At 42.4% G+C, this 20,109-nt stretch overlaps 1 protein-coding gene across 3 annotated transcripts in view; it reads right to left on the reverse strand.

The window, feature by feature from the left end:
• The window catches only part of ARIH2 (ariadne RBR E3 ubiquitin protein ligase 2), a 31,550-nt gene that overhangs the window by 3,419 nt on the left and 8,022 nt on the right, over positions 1–20,109 (reverse strand). For all 3 annotated transcript variants that reach the window (XR_013927846.1, XM_080385666.1, XM_080385667.1), the window contains 9 exons: positions 10,673–10,740; positions 8,903–8,966; positions 6,370–6,517; positions 5,542–5,663; positions 4,537–4,646; positions 3,403–3,520; positions 1,910–1,960; positions 1,789–1,810; positions 107–258 (listed from right to left, as the gene is read on the reverse strand). Coding sequence is in view for 2 of the 3 variants with exons in the window: in XM_080385666.1 (XP_080241792.1) it covers positions 107–258; positions 1,789–1,810; positions 1,910–1,960; positions 3,403–3,520; positions 4,537–4,646; positions 5,542–5,663; positions 6,370–6,517; positions 8,903–8,966; positions 10,673–10,740 (855 nt within the window). In the remaining variant the exon portion in view is untranslated. The remainder of the gene's footprint in view (positions 1–106; positions 259–1,788; positions 1,811–1,909; positions 1,961–3,402; positions 3,521–4,536; positions 4,647–5,541; positions 5,664–6,369; positions 6,518–8,902; positions 8,967–10,672; positions 10,741–20,109) is intronic.

The following is a 20,109-nucleotide window of genomic DNA, read 5'->3' on the forward strand; positions in this document are numbered from 1 at the left end:
TTCTCTTTGGGCAGTTTCTTGCACGCAGATTGCTGGCAATGACCTTTGCACCAGGCAGGGAGCATTAAAAGGCTACAGCAGCTCTGGCCAAGGAGATGTCTCCTACCCTCTCAAAATAGAACAAGTACTTCTTAAGGGCCTCCCTGGCCTGTGCTTGCTGACTCTGGTTTACAATATCAGGATTCTCTTTGTACCGACTGCATTCGTAGTACTCGCTGCCGTGAGTCTTCCAGTCTCCCAGACACATCCAGCAGAAGTCTGCAGAAAACAGCAAAAAACTCACTGTGATGCACAGAAAAAAACCTCTAAGAATGAAAAGCTTCAGGAGACACAGCCCATCTGTTTTCAGATATTTCTGCTAAGCTAAGAAACATACGTATTTTGTATCACCTTGCACAATGGAATGCAATAATGAGCCAAAAATAGCAGCTTGTCTTGAAGATTTTCATTATACAGTCTCCCATGCAACTACAGAAAATAAATCCTGAAGTGCTGCATCCTGTGCACCAAGACCAATGGGAAGAGCTGTGTTTGTGCTGTGTACAGGCTGTCACTCTAGATTAAAGACGAGGCAGCCTGCAGTCTTATTTGTGAGTTGCATCCTCCCCACCACTGGCATACTGACCCATGCAGACCTCTAGCTGAATAAAATACAAACAAATCAAATCCAAAAGTGAACTACCTCACGCAAAAGAAAGTCTGCCCTCAGCTCTCTCAAGAAGGGAACTACCTAGGTAACTTCAGATGTCAGTGGCTTATGACAGACACTTCAAGTTAGGAGCCACTGAACTGGGAAGAAAATGGAGGAAAGAGCAATAGCAAAACTCATGACAATTTCCAGATTTCAGAGCGAGGCTGTGAGTGTACTACTGGGAAGGAAAAGAGATGGAGATTAAGTTGCCACAATACAAATCACTTCTGTGTAACTCATACAAGAGACTGAAATTTGTATTTGCAGAGTCCACCAGCCTTCTCGAGTGCTAGTCACCATGGTACCTTAGCACTTGCCTGCTCACCCCTGTCACAGAGATCCATCAAAGCATGTCCAGTGCTGCTGAGGACCCCAAGCAAAGGAAATGAGAGAGGACAGTAATCTTTAATCATCTTCCAAATAAGGTTCTGATATTACAATATTTCCTAGTGGCACACTTAGAGGGCTGAATACCAAACAGCTCACTCCAAGGCAACAGAAATTAATTCTGCCATGAAAAGATAAGTGTAAGAACAAGCTGTCATTTTGTAGGATCACACAATGGGCCAAAGACACTCAGACTGCTAATTGCACAGGGATGGACAGAGAAGTCCAACAGATAATGTCAGGCAGAACAATTCACCGCTCCTGCAGTTTCATCTGGGTTGAAGCTCATTATTTCCACCACTAAGCAGAAGGATTTAAGCTGATCTGAGTAAATGGCTCAGTTCTGCCAGTATTTTCAGCTGACGACAAATACAATTACACAGAAAGCATTTAATACTCTTCTCCGAGATGGATTCCACTGTTAATATCATGGCAGAGATGGAGACTTCTCTATACAATGGACATGCCAGGAAGAGGGAGCCAAACCAGCACTGAATCAGAACCCAGCTCAGATTCACAGCCAGTGAAAAAAATAAAATAAAGCTATCACATGCAAGTCTGTAATACCCTGTTCACCTTTTACTAGGGGGAAAAAATACTTCAGTCAATGTTCATAATTTGTCTTCATATCACAAAAAAAAGCCCCAAACCAAAGAGAACATCACCACTAACAAACACTGCAGATGAAACTGCTTCCAAACCCCACTTACCATGCTTGCATTTGGAACATTGCTGAAAAAGAAGAGACAGGAGGCACTGATTAGTGGAAAGTGGGGGGAAAAAATTCTTCTTAGAACAAGGAAGGTTTGACGTATTCAGGGAATTGCTCACCATGTGATTGCAGCCTCCATTCTTTTCAATACAGATATTGCACTTGGGACACTGGGGAAACAGAAGCATTTGTTAGATCCAACCCTAGCAACCTTCTGGAGAATGACAACACTTCTGTAATTATTCAACTCCTGCTTTCTTTTTTATTTGTTTTTTAAATATGCATACATGAGAATATTTACATACACCCTGCCTCCTCCCAGTTCTTGAGAAGTCAATTTAAAAAGGCGGGAGAAAGGCCCAGCCAGGGAAGTTACACTGCAGCACTGGACTGCTTGCTCAAGACAACAAATTTGCTGTTGTTACCCCTTGTTAAACTGAAGGTCTCACTCAGTTACCATTTAGCTGTTGCTCTGGCATAGGGACACAATTAATTCACATATGACAGTAGCTTCCACAGCTACTTAGACTTCAAGATAATCAGCACTATATCCTGCCTTCAGCAGCCACTAACAGATGACAGGTAGCTGCAGACAATCTGGCTGACCATAGAGCGAACTGCGCATTTCTTCGCTCCACTGATGCTCTGGAGTGTCTCGTTCAGTTATGTTTTTTGGGTTGCGTAGGTACAAAGGAGGAAGTGAGTTTTGCCGCTTATTAAAATATTACAATTAAAATTTGCCACAGGCAAAATGTATGCAAGGACAATGCTCAATAGAACAGAACCTTAGTTCTACAAAACAGCATTTCAGAAACAATGCCATCACATGTTGACAGCTTCTCCAGAGAATGAAGGGAATTTAAGATCTCTAGTCCACTTCCCTAACGCAACTGAAGCTTATAGCTAATTAGCCCTGTCACAATTGTCATTGGCTACAGTAGAACAAATGCCAGCTAAGAACTGTTTTGAAGTCAGGCCACAAAAATCCCCCAAAGACTTTAAAGTTCCAATCTGCAGACAACTAATCTGGAGGATAAAGGTAGTATACCTAAAACTTGTAAAGACAAATCTATAGGCAGTGTGCATACTATGTAATACTTTTTCTTTTTCTGGGGTCTAAATCTACTAGAAGTACTTCAACATCAAATTTAGAGACTTCATCTATCCCATTTTGCAGTCCTTGCCAAATCAAGGCTTTATCCCCCTCAACTTCCAGTTCACACTATGCCACACAGTTATTCAGGTTTAAACACCACTAGTGGCTTATTTGGTACCGACTTCCCACTTACTACACTCTCTCCTTCCATTTGATATACACCTCCACTGATCATTTCAAAGTAGCCACAATTCTTTTGCCCACGGGAGGGCTGCACACCTGGCTGCCAAAGACATTCACACCAGGTCTGGAATAAGGACCACCAGGTCCTGCAGGAGGGCAGCACAGTGTTCCCAAGGCATTCATTCAGTTGTGTTATATCACAGTCCTTAGGGAGCTGTGAGAATTTGCAGTCTGTGAAAAAGCCCCACACAATACTACACATGTATACAACTGTATCTTGCTTCATAGACCGACTAGAGGACAAGAAAAAGTCATGCAGGTGGTTGTCCTTACATCTTTAGTGTGAGCACTGATGTAGTTGGCTGTTTCGGAGTCATCTGCACACTTGGTAAGCCATTTCCGAATGGTCGCACAGTCTGTGGGTGCGTGGTACATCTGCCGACACTTAAAGCTTAATGGGGGAAAGAAGAAAAACAAAAACATATTGATTTCCAAGGAAGCGACTCAAGAATGAAGGTTTTCCTGATGACCAAAATCTGGGAGGCCAAGTGAGGGCAACAGATGCAAATGAACTTGTGTATTACTAGAGTGCAAAGACCAAGGCTGAACTCCAATAAAGCTCCGTCCTTATGCAGAAGCCAGCATCAGGATGCCAGTCAACCGAGGTGTTCTCTGACAAATCATGTCTGAGAGCTGAGACGTCCCTCCCTAGAGTATACCTATGTCTGCTCTAACACGACTGCAGAGGCTTGGGACATACCAGTGGCTTTACAAGTAGCTTGATTCCAATGGTAGATACCAGGCACCTGCCTTAGCATGATTTGAGCAGCTTCAGGTGAGCAAGGGCCATTTGCATGGAGATACCAGTAAGCTGGGTCTCTAAAGCAGTTGTATTGTGCTCCACAGACATTCTCAACAGCAGTGAACCTAGAGAGCCAGGAGCAGAAGACTCTTTTCTCTGATCCCATATAAACTTGAAGTCAGACAAGGAACATTAGCATTCCTATTCAGCAGACTTGTATTCTCGCATAAGCCTCAAAACACAACAGACATTCTGTGAGTCAAATACCTGTAATAAACTTAAAAATTCAGTGCCAGCAGGCAGCAGCGAGGCCTCCACATCCATTACTAGAATCTCCACCAGTCACTATGTCTACACCAAAATTTGTAACCTAGCCAAAATATGAGAATGGCAGATTTGTAACCCCTTCATTACTCAAGCCCTGCATTGCCTGGTTATCAGAACATCCAACTCCCAAGGAGTTTAGGAAGTGGGGGGATGGCTGACCACCTGCAGAAGTCAGACCCCCAGCGTCCAATTACTCAAGCTAACTCAAGTTACAAACAGCTCCAGCAAAACATTTGAGATGCTTCTACACACTGAACCTGTTGGCAAGTAAATGAAGTAGCTCTGAGGACAGCATACACTCGCCCCGTGATCTTTATTTAACCTTTTCTGTTTCTTACCAGAAGACCTCATTGCAACGATTGCACTGCACTCGCCGGGCTTTTGGCTCTTGTACCTGTATGACCATAGGACAATCTGCACCAGGACACAGCTGCAGCTGATAATGGCTCTGTGAATATATGAAAGTGGTAAGATCAGAAGTGGATGCAGAAGAGCATTATCTGTTCAGTTGTAACCAGTCCTATCCTCAAAAACATACAAGTCGGTTATTTCCTGTTGAAAAAAAGCGAAAACTGTCACCAGGTCTAACAGAGCAGATAACTAACACTGCTTTTCCTAATGTGGAAGAGGTTTATTTACAGCTTCTCTAAAATAGGGAATTCAAATGGAGGGTTAAAGACCAACCACAGCAACACAACCATAAGACCCCATCAAGATACTGAACAAAAATTTTTACCCCATCTGTGCTCTTTCTCCAGTCTCTCCCTATGCCCTAGAATGTATTCAGCTGCTTTCCTGTGGTGGCTGTTCCCTCCCAAAGGGTCTCTTACCGAAGAGAGGTGACACCCCTCTCTTACTGCTTCCCTGCTTCTTGAGTGTTCCCAGTCTGTTCCCAGTTACCAGAATACTCCTGCACATTTAACCTTAACAACTGCTGCTTTAACTTAAAAATCCTCACATAAGATGTTACTGAGCCAGCCAATTCATTTGGGCTACAGTAAGATGAGGGACTTATTTTTCAGAACCTAAAATTTCTATGCAAGAGCAAGAAGGGCTTTAAAACGCAGACTGAAGTTTTAAGTTCCCAGCTGCAACATTCTGAGAATTCTGAAGCACCAGCCAAGGAGTTACTGGGTGACCTTATAGCAGAATTTACTTTGGCAACCTACTAGAGCATTTTGTCAGTGAGGCTGTCCTCCGGCAGCAGCCACATCACGTTTATCAGGAAAAATCTTGCTGCAGTTACTGCAGTTCTAATCAAAGATGCAAGACACTTCAAACAAAATTTCTGCAAGTCATTGGTGAACCGACCCAGGGCATTTTAAAACTGAAAAAAGCAATACCTCCACATAGTCCCTGAAGAGGTAGCGCCTGTATTTGTCTTTCAGCTCTTCACTAGGCAGCAATGGAAACACAAAGTCTTCTGGTGTCCGAAGCAGGCAGTCCTGAGCCATGCAGGAGACCCCTGAGAAAGCAACATTTTAGCACAGCGCAACTTAGTCCAAGGAGTGAATGCACAGAGAGTGTTCAACACAGTTTCCTAGGTGCCATCTGTTGTTGTGGCAAGAGGGACACAACTGTGAAACAAATCTATCGGGGCTGCTGAAAAGCTGAAGCCCAACTGTCTTCGCCAAAAGATGACAGGGCACATGTGCGTCCAGGACCAGTAAGTGCTTCAACCAGTATTCACAAGGTCAGATACTTAAAGTGGAAAATTGCATGTTACTGCCATGCCAGCATGAAAGACAGGCTAGGAAAAGCCCAAAGCAACTCTGGCAACTACTGGCTTCTACCCAACACAAAGGGAACAGTTGTTTGCATCCACAAGCACTACAGGGGTAGTGCATCACAAGAGATGCAAACTCAAAATGCAGCAGATTTTCAGCCTCTAACTTGTTATAGTCATGCTCTTGAGATCACATGGGGGGAAAAAAAGCAGCAAATGGATCTATGGACTTGCATGTTTTGTTAGGCAGGAGGAATGCTCTCCTGGGGATATGCCAACACTAACCAGGGATTCAGATAAGATTGGTAGTTCAAGTTGTTTGTCACAAATATTCATTCCATGCTCCATTTTCTCATTACCAAGATGTTTTAGACCAATTCAGCCAGCCATCAGAACGGCCAGCATGGCAAATACAGACCCAGCACCATATCCACCTTTAACTCACCGACTCCAACACCATCCTTGACGAGCACTGTACAATGCTGCTCCCAACAGCTGCGACAGAACTGGTGCTGACAAGCCAGAGAGAGCAAGTTCTCCTTCCGGACAAACTGCATGCACACTGCGCAGTGATGGGAGGAATGTACCATTGCCTGGGAGAGACACAAATCAGCATTACAGTGAAAGGATCCCAGCTCTCCCAGAGTATTCTCACCTCATCCATCATCATGGCACTTGCATCAACTTCATTGTGCTAATGGTCTCAGGTGAGCTCCAGGCCAGAACAGGTTCATAAGCAGCTGGGGTGCTGGGGTGCTACACTGCCCCGACAGTCAGTTCTCCTTAAGAACCTCTTTAATCTCATGGAACACAACAGATTGGCAGTCACTGAACAGCTCCTGCCTCTAATCTAGTGCTTCCCAGAACGCACCTTTACTTTTCTGGTTCTCACTCTAGCCTTGTTTGAAAAATGAGGTAATACATAACTGTGTTAGTCCCTCCCTGAATTTACTGATATTCTTTGTTAGCTGGGTCAGTATCTATCACTGCTCCACAGACCCTGGAAAGCAGCTATAGCTGGAAGCAGGCTTAGCAGTGCCCTTGTACTGGACAATGGTTTTGGGTACGAGGAGAACCAGTGCAGCATGTAGAGTGTTTATACAGAAAGGAAAGGGAGTTCACAGACCATCACCTCACATCTCTTATCTTCTGCCCATGCTACGTTTGGCAAAGCAGGTACCATCCCTTCAGCTGAAAAGGATTAGAAGGTTTGTTTCAAGTCAGGCATAATTCTGCTACTGCTTCACTAAACCACTGGGAAGCAGTCCGGATCTCCCCTTGGGTAGCACAGAGCTAATCCCTAGACAACAGATCTAGCCTTCAACACATCTTGGCTCACCCTTGAGACCTGAAGGACTACGTGTAGCACAGCATCATCAAAAGCAAGGCTCTACAAAGCTGTTAGAATTTATATTACTATTTCTCCTTTCACAGAGAAGCTCATATAATCTCTTTTCATCTACTTAAACCTTTGCTACTCTTTGAGAAGCTCATGTGAGACAGCCGCCAGTTTCCATGCCTAGCTCTGCATGCCAGGGACGCAGAGAAGCAGCAGCATGATACACAGCCACATGACCAACAGAGCTTGTTGATGAATATCCTTGATGAATATAGCATGACCACATGAAAAAGGAAACAATGCAACTTTGTTCTAAATGGCCTCACTTATGGACCAGAACAAGAGTCACAGTCTGCAACTGTGTTGATTGCCTAGATCAACTGCTCAACTTGAACAGCATGCCCACCACCTCAAACTTTCACACGCTGTCCCTCTGAGCACGCCATTATAGCTTCTCCCTATAGGGTCAGTTGCTCTACAGACACTCAGTACGAGCACCTGCCCCCAAAATATCACACTGCATTAGGAGCTGAAACACAGAGCAACTTGCCCTAGCACATACAAAAAGACTGTAATGAATTGCCTACCAGACCAAGTTTGTCAAGACTTTAACCTGAAACATGTTCCTTCCCAAAATGAAATCACCATTGTAGTGGGAAGTACTTGGGCAACAGCTGGTGCAAGAGTCAGACAAATCTCCAAATACATGGACTGCTTTGCAGGTATGTCAAATAACAAAGATTCTTTTCCGGACTCTAGGCAGATAATTTGAATTCATGAAGCTTACTCTTGTCAGCTGTTTTAGTATTTCCACTATTGCTGTTACAAGTCAGCTCAGATGCCAAATGAGGCTTTTAAAATCTCCCTTCCCCCCCAACCCAACAGTGTTTCTCAGATGTAATATTTTATCACTCAAAATCTGACACATGGCAACGTGTTTTGGGGTAACTGTGGGTTGTACTAAGATGCCCACTGTGAATGAAACCCGTAAAGATGCAACAGAAAGTTTCTACTTAAAGGTGGGGGTGGATGGGGCACAAAAGTCTAAGACCTGTGTAGTCCTGGCTGCAAAACAGAGGCTGTTAGTTCAAATATCAGTACTGACTGGCTCAGCAGCAACACCACTGGAAGATTTGGCTTAAGCACTCCTGAGCAGAGCAGTACAGCAGTCATCTCGGGACCGGGTGGGGGGGGGCGGGGGGGGCGGGGGCAGGGAGGGGGGGCAGGGAGGAATCCTCTACTCCAGCCACAGACAAGCTCTTCTCATTCTATGCAGCCACAGCTTCCCTCGAGTGTCTTTTACAGAGACAGCAGAATTGGAAGAGGTAGCCAAGCCCATGCACTCTGCTCCTTCTATTGTACACCATCACTCATGCCCCAAAAAGAAGTTAATTTTCTTGAGGCAAGAAATTCTTGAACGCTACCTGCATGACAATAGAAAAGCTGCTATTTAAATGTTAGAAACCTCTCGAATGCATTCTCATTTAAAAAGTAAACCCAGTATTGAGTTAGGGTGTTGAACCCAAGTTTGCAAAGGGTTAACACAGGACAGACTATGTCATTAGTAATGCAATCCTCTCATGAGGTGGGTTCAGAGGTGTCTGCCAAGGGAACAGACCAAAATAGTTAGCATACTTACATGTTTGGATGAGGTGGGCTGAACTCGTGCTTCTACTAGCAATTGGGCAGCATTAGACTTGTGCCTGAAAAGGCAATTGAAGAATAATCAAATCAATTTCTGAATACATTTTGCTTTGTTAAATTGATCCTTCTCACCTGAATAAATAATAGGCTCTGTGCAAATGGTGCGGTAAGTTTCAACAAAGGAAGTAAAAACGTGTCCTGTGTAAGGCTCCTCACACAGTGAGCTGAACTCTCATCAACAAAAATTTATGGGTTTCTTCAAAATCGGAAACAGGAATAATATTTCTCCCAGTAATGGATTCCTATTTCCCTCACACTCCTTGATGAGTATTTTTCTATAACTCTTTCCCTCCCCCTGAAAAATTATTTTTGAAGCTAAGATTTTCTATCCACACTCCTAGAGCAGTCCTAAGCCACTACCCATAACAACACACTCCAGTGAGGCTCCTGGCTGTCTCCTGTTCCTTTGTAAAACCACACTATCCTGGTTAGGTCTCATTTTGACTCCAGTCTATTAGCTAGGTAAGTATTTACTATGGGACAGATTATCACCCTTTAGGCATATGAAGCTGTCTACCAGCAGCCTTAGAATTACAAGTTTTGCTGGTTGTGATTTTCATTGCAGAGGAATGTTTACATATCAATGAATTCAGAAATAGCAGCCTCACTGTTGTGACCATGCTGTAAATCCTCCCTCTCCACTAGCGCTTTTTAATTGTACTAAGGAGCTTTCATTTGAGAATGTCTCTTTGTACCAAGACAGAAGTTTGAGGACCAGATTAACTGAAGAACAACTTCCAAAGTCATAGCTTTAGAAGTAAACTCTTCCCCAGACTTCCTCCTGTTTAAACCTACTTAGTTAACCTACAGAATCACCCTGAGCTGCTGCTACACGGGAGTCTTGCCCTCCACGTTGCCCAGAGAAAAGCTTTCACAGGATACATGGTAACCAACGAGCCAGTTACCAAAGATGCTGCAGCAATATCCATACAGGAGATGCATTTCCCATATGTTCTCTGGACAAAGTTGCTGGCTACAGGGCCAAAAATGGCATGGCAGAATGAGTCAGGCTGATGTGCTCTATTTTCAGACAATGTTCAATTCTGAGCCAGTATTTTCTGGAGGGGCTGCCAGACAGCAGTGCCTCCTGACACACTTCCTGTATATGTTTGGGCAGAGTCCGAACCCTCCTGAAATCAGTTGGAAGACTTCGTTTACAGTAACCAAGCAACAAAGGGGCTGCACTTCTCAGTTCTCTCACATCATCTTCTCCTGCTCTCCAAATGCTAGTCAGCTTGGAAAAAATATCACTTATGTTCAGAAGGAGCAAAAACTTCCATGTGAATGTACTACTAAAGAATACATCAGCATAGGTTCAGTGCTCCTTTATGATTTATGGTTCATATGTTCAAAACAGAACATACGTTATCTTTATATTTGTTAAAATAAATATAGATGCAGCACTCTCAATCTGTTATCTCAAAGTTTAAGCTAAATGCATCTACAGGGTTCCCAGCACGACAATAATTCCTCAGACTTAAAGACATTCACCACTACTACCCTTTCCCTGTTGACAAATTTCTTACAGACAATGCAGCCTCAACAAAACCAGTGTTTTTCCTCTGCCTCCCTGGAATGGACTGTGTGGCCTACTTTCACGTTCAAAGATGCTTGTCAAGATGACACTTATGGACCACCCTGACCATTCCTGCAAAGTAAGGGGAAAAGCACTGAACACAAAAGAGATAAGACTGTTTACACTTACCTTTCCAAAATCTCTGAAATTTGCCAGTGGAAACTAACTAATACTAGCTTTGCAACAGCATGTGATACCTAAGTGGAAAATAAAAGGAAAAAAAAAAAAAAAAAGTCATGTTAGGCATATTTTGAGGCCACACCTCTGCTTAGGTGCTTAGGACTATGATCATTTTAAAAGATTAATAAATCATACAAACTCAGTACAATATCTCAGTGATACTCAATTCCCAATAAACTACTAGACATTATGTTCACAGCCAGTGCACCTGCAATATACAGGTTGGAATGAAGCATGGATGTACGCAAACTCACTCACGTATTTGGTCATAACAGCACAGAGAAGAAGGAACCAAGAATTCACTGGATTAGCTTAACTGCTCATGGAAGCTCCACATCCAGTCCTGACTACAGTCGCCACTGGAGAGGCCCTGAGCAGACTGGGATCAGGGACCTCACCCAGTGTGCAAAGTAGGAAACACAAGGCAGACAGATACCACTTACTGAGTTGGAGAAGCACTAACAAGCTGCTAACACAGGCATGCTGTGACAGCAAAGGGTGGGGGAAAACCCAAAACATTTTTCCAAGCCTTCACTGTAGAGAAGAAAATTATACACTGGACTGGAATAGGGAGATAGAAAGCTACTGTGACAGGGACTATCTCCATACAGAGTTGCTTGCATTACGTGGACTCCTGGCAAGCACGAGCAGAGTCCGTGCTAGCCCAAGCACCTTCTAGAATACTGCAACGTGACATTTAAAGTCATGTTACAAGGGTATAAGCAAACAAGTTCTCCTTTGCTTCTATGCATTAGTTTATTTCAGAAGAAACCAGACTGCTCCGCTAGCACAAAAAGGCTTGTACCCACCAAGACCAGAGTAATCTGCTGAGCTGCTGGACCTTCAGCCTGCCTCCTGATCCTTTCAAACCTTTATCAGGCCCTGCAGTTCAAACAAAGCAGGTCTCCTGCAAACAAGACACCTCTTCCAGGGGAATTCAGAAGGCTCACAGACCCTGCCTCCGCACTCCTCTCTGTGCTAGGAAGCACCTGGGCAAGCCCAGTGGTCCACACATTCTGCATTCAAACACCCTCCAGCGTTAAAGGACTCTACCTCCTGCACTCCAAGACAAGCTATCACCATAGTACCTCTCTCTCTGCTACACATACAGGAAACACAAGACTTTCCATCCTAGCTGCACAAAAAGCTCCTTTTATTTCCCTAGAGAAGCTGTCAGTACAAATCATGATTTGAAAAGTCATAAGCCTTCTTGAATCCTACTACGGGTGAATCACAGGATCCAATGCCCTGATAATACAGACACACAGCAACCCCAACACAACCCTAGAAGGAAAAACAAGCAATCATCACTCCTACAAAAAAGCCAGGCTCTGCACACCTAGGAGCAGCATATTCATTACTCTTATAAATGTACCCCACTGAAGAGGTGCAATTTCATGACACAACACAACTGACCTATTCGTGCCATACGATATTGCCCATCCTGTGCTGGCATCTGTCAGTGCTGGATGGTTGGTTCAGTGAGTGAAACCAGCACAGCACCAATATACGATGCAGCCAGGGTTTGTCATTGGCTCTTACCTACCTCTACCTTCTGATTTGTCCACTTCGCTGGTCACTAAGAAATCCCAGTAATAAAAGAGTAATTTTCAATGTTCAAATAATCCTTTTTCTAGAAGAACTGAACCATTAGCTCATGCTTTCTAAGATCTGGTATGCCACCTTCTTTGACTTTACCAGCGATGTGACCCTCAAAACAAAAGCCACCCAGGCAGCACTGCCCTCCCTCCCAGCACTGAAGCCTGTGATTAGATGGAGCATGCCGTACGGGGCTGCTGCTGGCAACACAGTCTCTCCCATTGTACAGACAAAGTGCCACTGCCAGCCTTGGAAGGGCTGTTATCTTAAGCCCCCAGCACGGCAGACCCAAACACCTTTGACTTGCTTGTACAAGGAAGGCATCTGCATTTCGCGTTTGTAAAAACAAACAAGGATCAGAAATGTGGTCTCTACAAGACTGCCTTCCTGAAAATGCAAGCCACATGTTAATGAATCATTCCGGAACAGCAATGAAATTATTTCTCAGTAGCAGTAAGGAAGAGCTACTATCCTGGCAAAAAAACCCCAAACCACCAGATTTAAATGGGAAGTTCATTTGTATCATATGAAAATAACTATTTTTTAGTTGGATTTTCAGAGCCTGAGGTGTAGCATCTGTTGCAGCATCATGACTCCATGAACTCACTTGCTCCCGTAAGAGGAACCAAGTACATTCAAGAGTGAAGATGTATAGAAAAAGAAATACAAATACCAGCATACACATTTCTGAAATCTAACAAACTACCCTAACTGAATCAAATGCTTCCGAGTCAAATTGTCAGGCAAAATGTGGAATAAATGCTCCAGAAAGATGCCAGATTAACAGATTTAGGAGAATAATAAAGTTGCTGTGACCATTCCTATTTTTCTCCAACTGCAAACACTGACTGGATCAGTTGCAGTGCTAATTCTATTACTTTTCATTATAAAAGCACCCAAGAATAAAATTTTCTGTTCATAAACCCAGGTCCATGACATGAGTCCACTTTCAGAAAAGCCCTGAAGCAGAAAAGTTTTTGATACTACCTGACTGGAGTGCATGTGATCTTGCAAAAAAGAAGTCCCAGAGTCAGGCAGTTGCAGCAACACACCCACAGTCTGCTTGGCGTGGAAGTACTAGTTCTTACACATGAAAGATAGATAACATTCAAACTGTAAGAAAGAGGGATGGGAGAGAAGTAGATAACTGATGAGGCTGAGGCTGTGCCTGCTGAGCAGAGTCTCACCATGTTACAGCCTAAATCCTGCTCACCAACAGCAAGGCTGGTAATTCAGAAGGCAAACGTGAATACCATCAGGGGCCAACACTACTGGAGAGATTCAAGAGAACAAGCATGAGAAGAAAAGTGTTTAAAAACGTCTGCTTCTATTGATTAGCAGCGCTCCCCAGCCTCTTCAATGATTGTACATTCATGAGTGAATGATTGTACCAAGTCAGCCGGTTCTTCCACAATAATACCCCAGAATCATTGAAGTGTTTCTTTGCAAGCAGCAGTCAAAACATGCTAAGGACAAAAACCATACCACTGCAATGAGAAGTTTGGTACATATGTACATAATTAATTACAGTACTGGAGAAGCAACATACAGAAGCTGATAGTGCTAGCTGAACTATTCAGTTAGAAGACATTGATGCCCCCTCCATACCCACCCACTGCAGCCTTGCAGCTTAGGAAATAAGCCTTGGCTGCAGTGCAGGCACACTGCCCAATCCAGCATTTCCTGGACAGTCAGAAGTTTCACACACTGAAAGATCTCAAACTTATAAAACATCTCAGAAAGAGCTCTGATTCAGTCCCCTATTAGTAACTGGGTGCCACAAGAATCTTAGGTAATTCAGAAACAATAATGCTTTGTCTCACACACAAAATAGATAAAAAAAGATGCCTTCGATAAATTGTCAGCTTTGTTTAAACTTTCTTATTCATGTTTCAGAGCCAAAAGAGATAGTAAGATAGCCCACTTGGTGTCTTGCTGGCAGCAGGTCATTTCAGTAAAATAATTCTACAGACCACAGTGCAGAAGGAAATGCGTATTCTAAATGATGCACGTCTATTTTAGTTCTTGTCTACAACTGATGGACTGTGCCGATGTTTCTCAATAGCTTGACTTCTCCAGAACTCTTCTAGCTGTGATTAGATTTATTAGTTTAGAAGATGAAAGCTGAAACTAGTCATGCTTCAAAATTTCTTTCCCTCATTCTCATTTCCCTATTTTCTAAATGTCAGCTTGAAACGTTAAGACCAAAGATGAGCTCAGTCCAAATCTGAACTTGGAAAATTTCAAACTTAAGACCAGGCTTCTTTCTCTACGATGGAGCAGAAAAACTGAAGAGAGAGGATCTCAACCAGTCTGCAATGTCCAGATTCACCTTAAAACAGGAGTCTGGTCACCTCAGAAGCCTCTTTGAAACCTCCATTAGCTTAACTCTGACTTACCAGTGATAGAAGGCTGCTGATTGCCAGAAACAGGCACCAAATGCTAATGTTTGTCACTGCACTGGAAAAGGGGCACAGTGCCTGTGCACGCAGGAAGGGTGCCGAGGGGAAGCTGCTCTGCATAAGGGAAAGACTCTACAGGAGTTGTAAAAGTCGTCCAAACAATTTACATAATGCTGGGCAAAATTAGATTCTGAAAGCAGAACAAAGATTTGCCATCACACTAAACACACATCGATTCATTTTCTGGAACAGAACACAGTATTATTTTTTTCTTATTATTTATATCTCCCCTTATCTCCTGGGTTCTTTATTCTCCAATATAAGCAAAATTCTCACATTTCTGAAGTGTGAGAGTCTGGCACACTTTAGGACAAGACAGTATCAAAAGAATTTGCAAAGAAGTTCTGCAGGTACCTTGCTGGGTTTATAGAGCTGTAAGACAACTACGTCTCAACTTGCTTCCCTGGATAAGCTAAATTGAAGAGCTGAAGCTTCATCTCTCTACAGCAGAAAATGTTTTCAACCATGCCACTTTGACAGCTGCTAATTCAGACAGAAATGTTTCCTAAAAGCTAAAAAAGCACTGTCTTTTGTAGAGCTTATATTCTACAGAAATTGCTCATGCATATTTATGTCACATGCATATCTCATGAGTTCATTTCACTTTTCTCCAAGGGATAGCCTATTTTTTGGAGGTGTGTTTCAGTCCTCACTTTTGCAGAGATACAGTATCAGGAGTTTAAAACAAGAATTATCACATGATTCTCAAAGACATTCAATGCAGAATGAGTTGGAGATACTACGATCTAGTTGGAGCTAATATCCTGTGGATTTGCACCAAGCTGATAATTTCTGTTAGATCAGGGTTGCACTGAAATGTCTGGCTCATCAGATGAACATAAACATCAAGATGAGCATAAAGAAATACAGCTTCCATTTCTCTTCTTTCCCCTAAGCAAAGTTGGTTTTTTCTTTTCCAAATAGATTTAAGCAAATAGAATTAATATTGAGAAGCATTTATTTTAATCCATGAATAGCTTTTGTTAGTTCTACAAGGAAAGGATGAACCTGGGATGATACTAGTTTGTGTACTGCATCAAAACTTCTAAAAACACACTCTTACATTCTTTACAACAGTAAAAAAACCCACAGAACAAAAGCCTCTGAAACTGTTGCTGTTGGTGACCAACTATGGGCAAAATAGAGATTGAATTGAGTTGGTGGTAGCATAACACCTTAGAAAGAAACCATAATTTGTATAGAATAATTCTGATGAAGAAAATACCTTCAGACATATTTTACTTAAGGACACAGAGGTAAAGAAAGTGACCCACAAATGGAAAACCCCCACTATTTCACACTCATTTCCCTTGTTGAAAGTAGATCTGACTCCCTTCATGCCCCACTGGAAAAACTATTTGACTGCCCTGTTTTTACTGGAGGATTTTTCTCAGAAAAGTGCAAAAATATTAGGAATTAAGAAGAAATAAAAGGGCAACCAAAAGCTTTTTTTTGACCATATTTCCCCCTTGGCTTAGATCTACCTCTTAAACAGACTTACAATATACAGTCCTGGTAGAAAACTCAAGAGGTTGCAAGGGCTTGAGCTGTGATCAACATCACCTGCCATAAACACCCCAAGTGTTCGAAGTCTTGCAACAAAGGCCACTGCATCTATTACAGGTTTCTGAGCATTAGAAGGCCATTTTCAAACCTGAATTCAAATTAGTTTCACTTATTAGGAAAAAACCCACAGTTTCAACAAAATCATATACCCTAATTTTATATCCTGGGTTCAGTCAAGCATAAAAGAAGGTGAGAAAAAGCCCACAGTATTGCTTACGATTTGTCTGACATTTCAGGCCCTTTCATGATTACAGGCTACAGGCTGAACCAGGAAAGAAACGCAATTTGGAGTCTGTAGCTGCAGTCCTGATACCACAGAAAGGTCCTGATAAACAGCACTACACGAGCTCTGCTTCATCACAGAGTTTTAATCTGTACCCTGTCACTCACTGCCTGGCATGCAGAGACCTGGTGTCAGTCTGCAAGATTAGAAGCATATTTAGGAGCCAGTGTGCAGTTTGGGAATGACAAATACTGCCAGTGTTACACACATGGTTCGTGAAACCCTCAGTGCACAACCTAGTTGGCCACAGACTGAAGAAAGGGGATCCCGAGTTAAATTCTAACTCTTTCTCCACACTTACACATTGCTTTAATCCATTCACTCTCCTACACAGGACAGCACCAATTTCAGCTGCAGCTGCCAACAAACAGGATCAGTAGGACTCAGCTAGGAAATCTCAATATACGTATTTCTCAAGCTGTTAGGCTAGTTTCCTGAGAAGATTCAGAAATAAATTAAAAAAAAAAAAAAAAAAAAAAAAAAAAAAGACTTAAGCAAGATGGTATACCAGAAGGCATTATTACAAAATAGCTAAGACATTCCTTCTTGAAAGATTTAGAGCGAAAGAAACGCAGTAAGAAAGCCGTAAGACAGCACACGGATATAACACTGGAGACTCCCCAGCTGTACTCATGGCAGCTATTCTTTCCAACGTAACACAGTGCCTGAGAGCATCAGCACCCAGTGCATGCTGCACTGTCTCCCATGCACTGCCAAAGCCCCCCAGCAACACCCCCACTGCTGCACTCAACTCGTCCCCTGCCTAGGTGTTTTCCCAGCGAAACACGAGAGCAGTGGACAATTCCTTCTGGTTGGCAGAAAGGAGGATGTGGAGGATGCATAGGGAGGAGGCAAAGGGCAGGTAATAACTTGAATCCACACAACCCTGACCAACAGTTCAGGACACAGGGCAGAAAAAAAAAAAAAAAAAGAAAGCACTGATGCATGCACACAGCCACAGCAGCATGCACATGCAGATCGCAGGGCTTAGGTAACTTTTAGCGAGTAATCCCTGTTCAGTCCCAAATAACAGTCCTTTACTTGACAATTCCAGCTTCTAAGGGCATTTTTCTTTTGTTATAAAAAGATGAAGAGGAGGAACATCTGCTTTGTTGGTGTTTCATAGTGCACAATGTAGCTTATTTGTGCTGTGCCATCATTAACAGGCACAGCACACAAATTTGGCAACGCACTTCAGCTGCTTCACGCCGCCTCTGTGATCATGCTGTCCAGCTGTAAGTTTGCAACATGAAACAGTTACTGAAAGATTGTTTTCGCATTTTTAATGACTTGTGCTTGCCTCTACCTCCCACCAAGATCAGACTCATCAACAGCTGCGAACAGATTTTTTTTTTTTTTTTGCTCACTGCAAAGTCATACTGGCTGTAAGATACACTCAAAGCATGAATCACAAAGAAATGTGTGGGCTATTATCACCCTCCACATTTGTGGCTCATTTTTCCAATCAAGTTGAGAATTTCAGCAGTCCTGGGCAATAAGTAACAAAACTGATTTCTCTCCTCAAATGACTTCATGAAGTTGTCACAAGGTTGCAAGGTCTGGGCTCTCCAGCCAGCTCTCTTATCTTGCTGACCAGAACTCTAGGAAAACTTGCTACACTTTTTTTTTTTAAAAAAAAAGAAAGAAAAAAATAAACCAAACAAGACACCTTTAGAAGCCAAAATAAAACATACACTGAAGACAGTTATGGACATATTCATGTCCTTTTGATGTTTAACATACTACTACAGTACAGGCACTGTGAATCTGGTAGACAACACCACAGTTTTTGTATAGCAGAACTTCCAGGATCTTTCTGTTTGAGAACAAAAAGTGGGTAAAGGACAAAGGTATGTCTCAAACGTGTGCTCCTAAGGGCTGTAATGTCAGACTGGATGCCCCACATAATGTTGGCTTGATATTAAACCACAGACCACAGTACAGATATAAACCTGCATGTCCTGACTAATCTAGGGTTTACAGGTACTTTGAAATAGTGTGTTATCATTGCCAAACAGAACCATAGGGGCTCTGTAGAGAAGTCAAATTTGCCTACCAGCATCTACCATTTATAATAAATATTTAAATATTTACTAATATATACTAATATTTATCAGTGTTGGTTCTTATGGACATTAACTCCGAACATAAATTTTTCAAACTCTGTTCTTATGTACGTGCATTTTAGTATTTCAAAGGGCTTTAACACCCTTTCTGTACTTCAGGTACTTCGGTACAGCTAGTCTTTTGCAACTGCCATTTTATGTTGCGTAAGTTTCACGAAGTCATTATGGCATCAAAAAGAATGACTATGCAACACTGCAGGTTTGTTCAAATAAGCACCCCACATACTTGCTCACAGCTTGCACAGTGATACAGGGAGGCACACGTGCCAGTGTCTTCACATCTGGCTCTTTATAGACTTTTTGCGGTCCCACTGAACTGGCATTCTGCAAGCGCCAGTTCCTTCGGGTAGAGCTGCTCACACAGGCTGCCAATCTCCACGCACATGACTCTGGATCTGCTAAAGATGGTATTTGAAAAGGACTGCTGCCAGCATTTACCAAGCAGCTCTACAAACTAACTGTTCTGTGTCAGCGCAATTTGAGTGTGTGGAGCAGTTTAAGAGGGCTGTGTTTTTATGAGCAAATACTCATTTGGTCACAATAAAAGTTGTGACGTCAATAAGGTGAATATTTCAAAAACAGGTTTACTTCTGAAAGATCAGTAGTGACAACACGGATTAACAGACTCAGAACTATGTCATGACATCAAATACTTTTTGCATCTACCAAGTTTTATTCTTCCAGGGACAGGGCTAAAAAAACCACATCAGCTGTTATTTCAAGGAGCAAGGGAAGTAAGCTTTTTGCTGTCTGGTAGATATCAGCCTCACATTAGTCAACTAAAAATTGTAAGTTCTTCAGTTTTAAAACTGCTTTGGTTTTAGAGGAAAGAATACGTTAGTATCAATTGCTGTAAATCAACAAGACTACCTTTCCTTGTTACCTTTTAAGTGCAGAAATACCTTAGCTTCCCCGTGACTGACAATCAGCTTCTAAAGAGACCTAAAGTCAAGGTAACATTTTTTTCATAAATTGTAATTGCAATTATTTTATCTGGTGCTTTATATCACCACTTGAAAAAAAAGAATTGGTAAAACCTAGAAAGATCCATCTCATCACTGAAACAGAGAAACTATTGCCAGTTATTTGGAATACCACAGATATTTCAGACTTGTATGGAGACCCTCAGCAGAGCCAGGAAGTGCCATTCACAAATAAAACCCAATATGACATCATCACACACTTAATTGCTTGCCAGTGACAGGGTCAACTTTGTACAACCATTGAGTATCATACTGTTTGCATGCACGTACTGATACTGCCACTACAGGACCCACAATCACTCAATGACAACTGACAGTTATCTTGAACACAAACTTATTACTAAACAATTTTAGTTCCTTATTTTTG

This window comes from Falco punctatus (assembly GCF_963210335.1).
Source record: "Falco punctatus genome assembly, chromosome: 4".
Lineage (NCBI taxonomy): Eukaryota > Metazoa > Chordata > Aves > Falconiformes > Falconidae > Falco > Falco punctatus.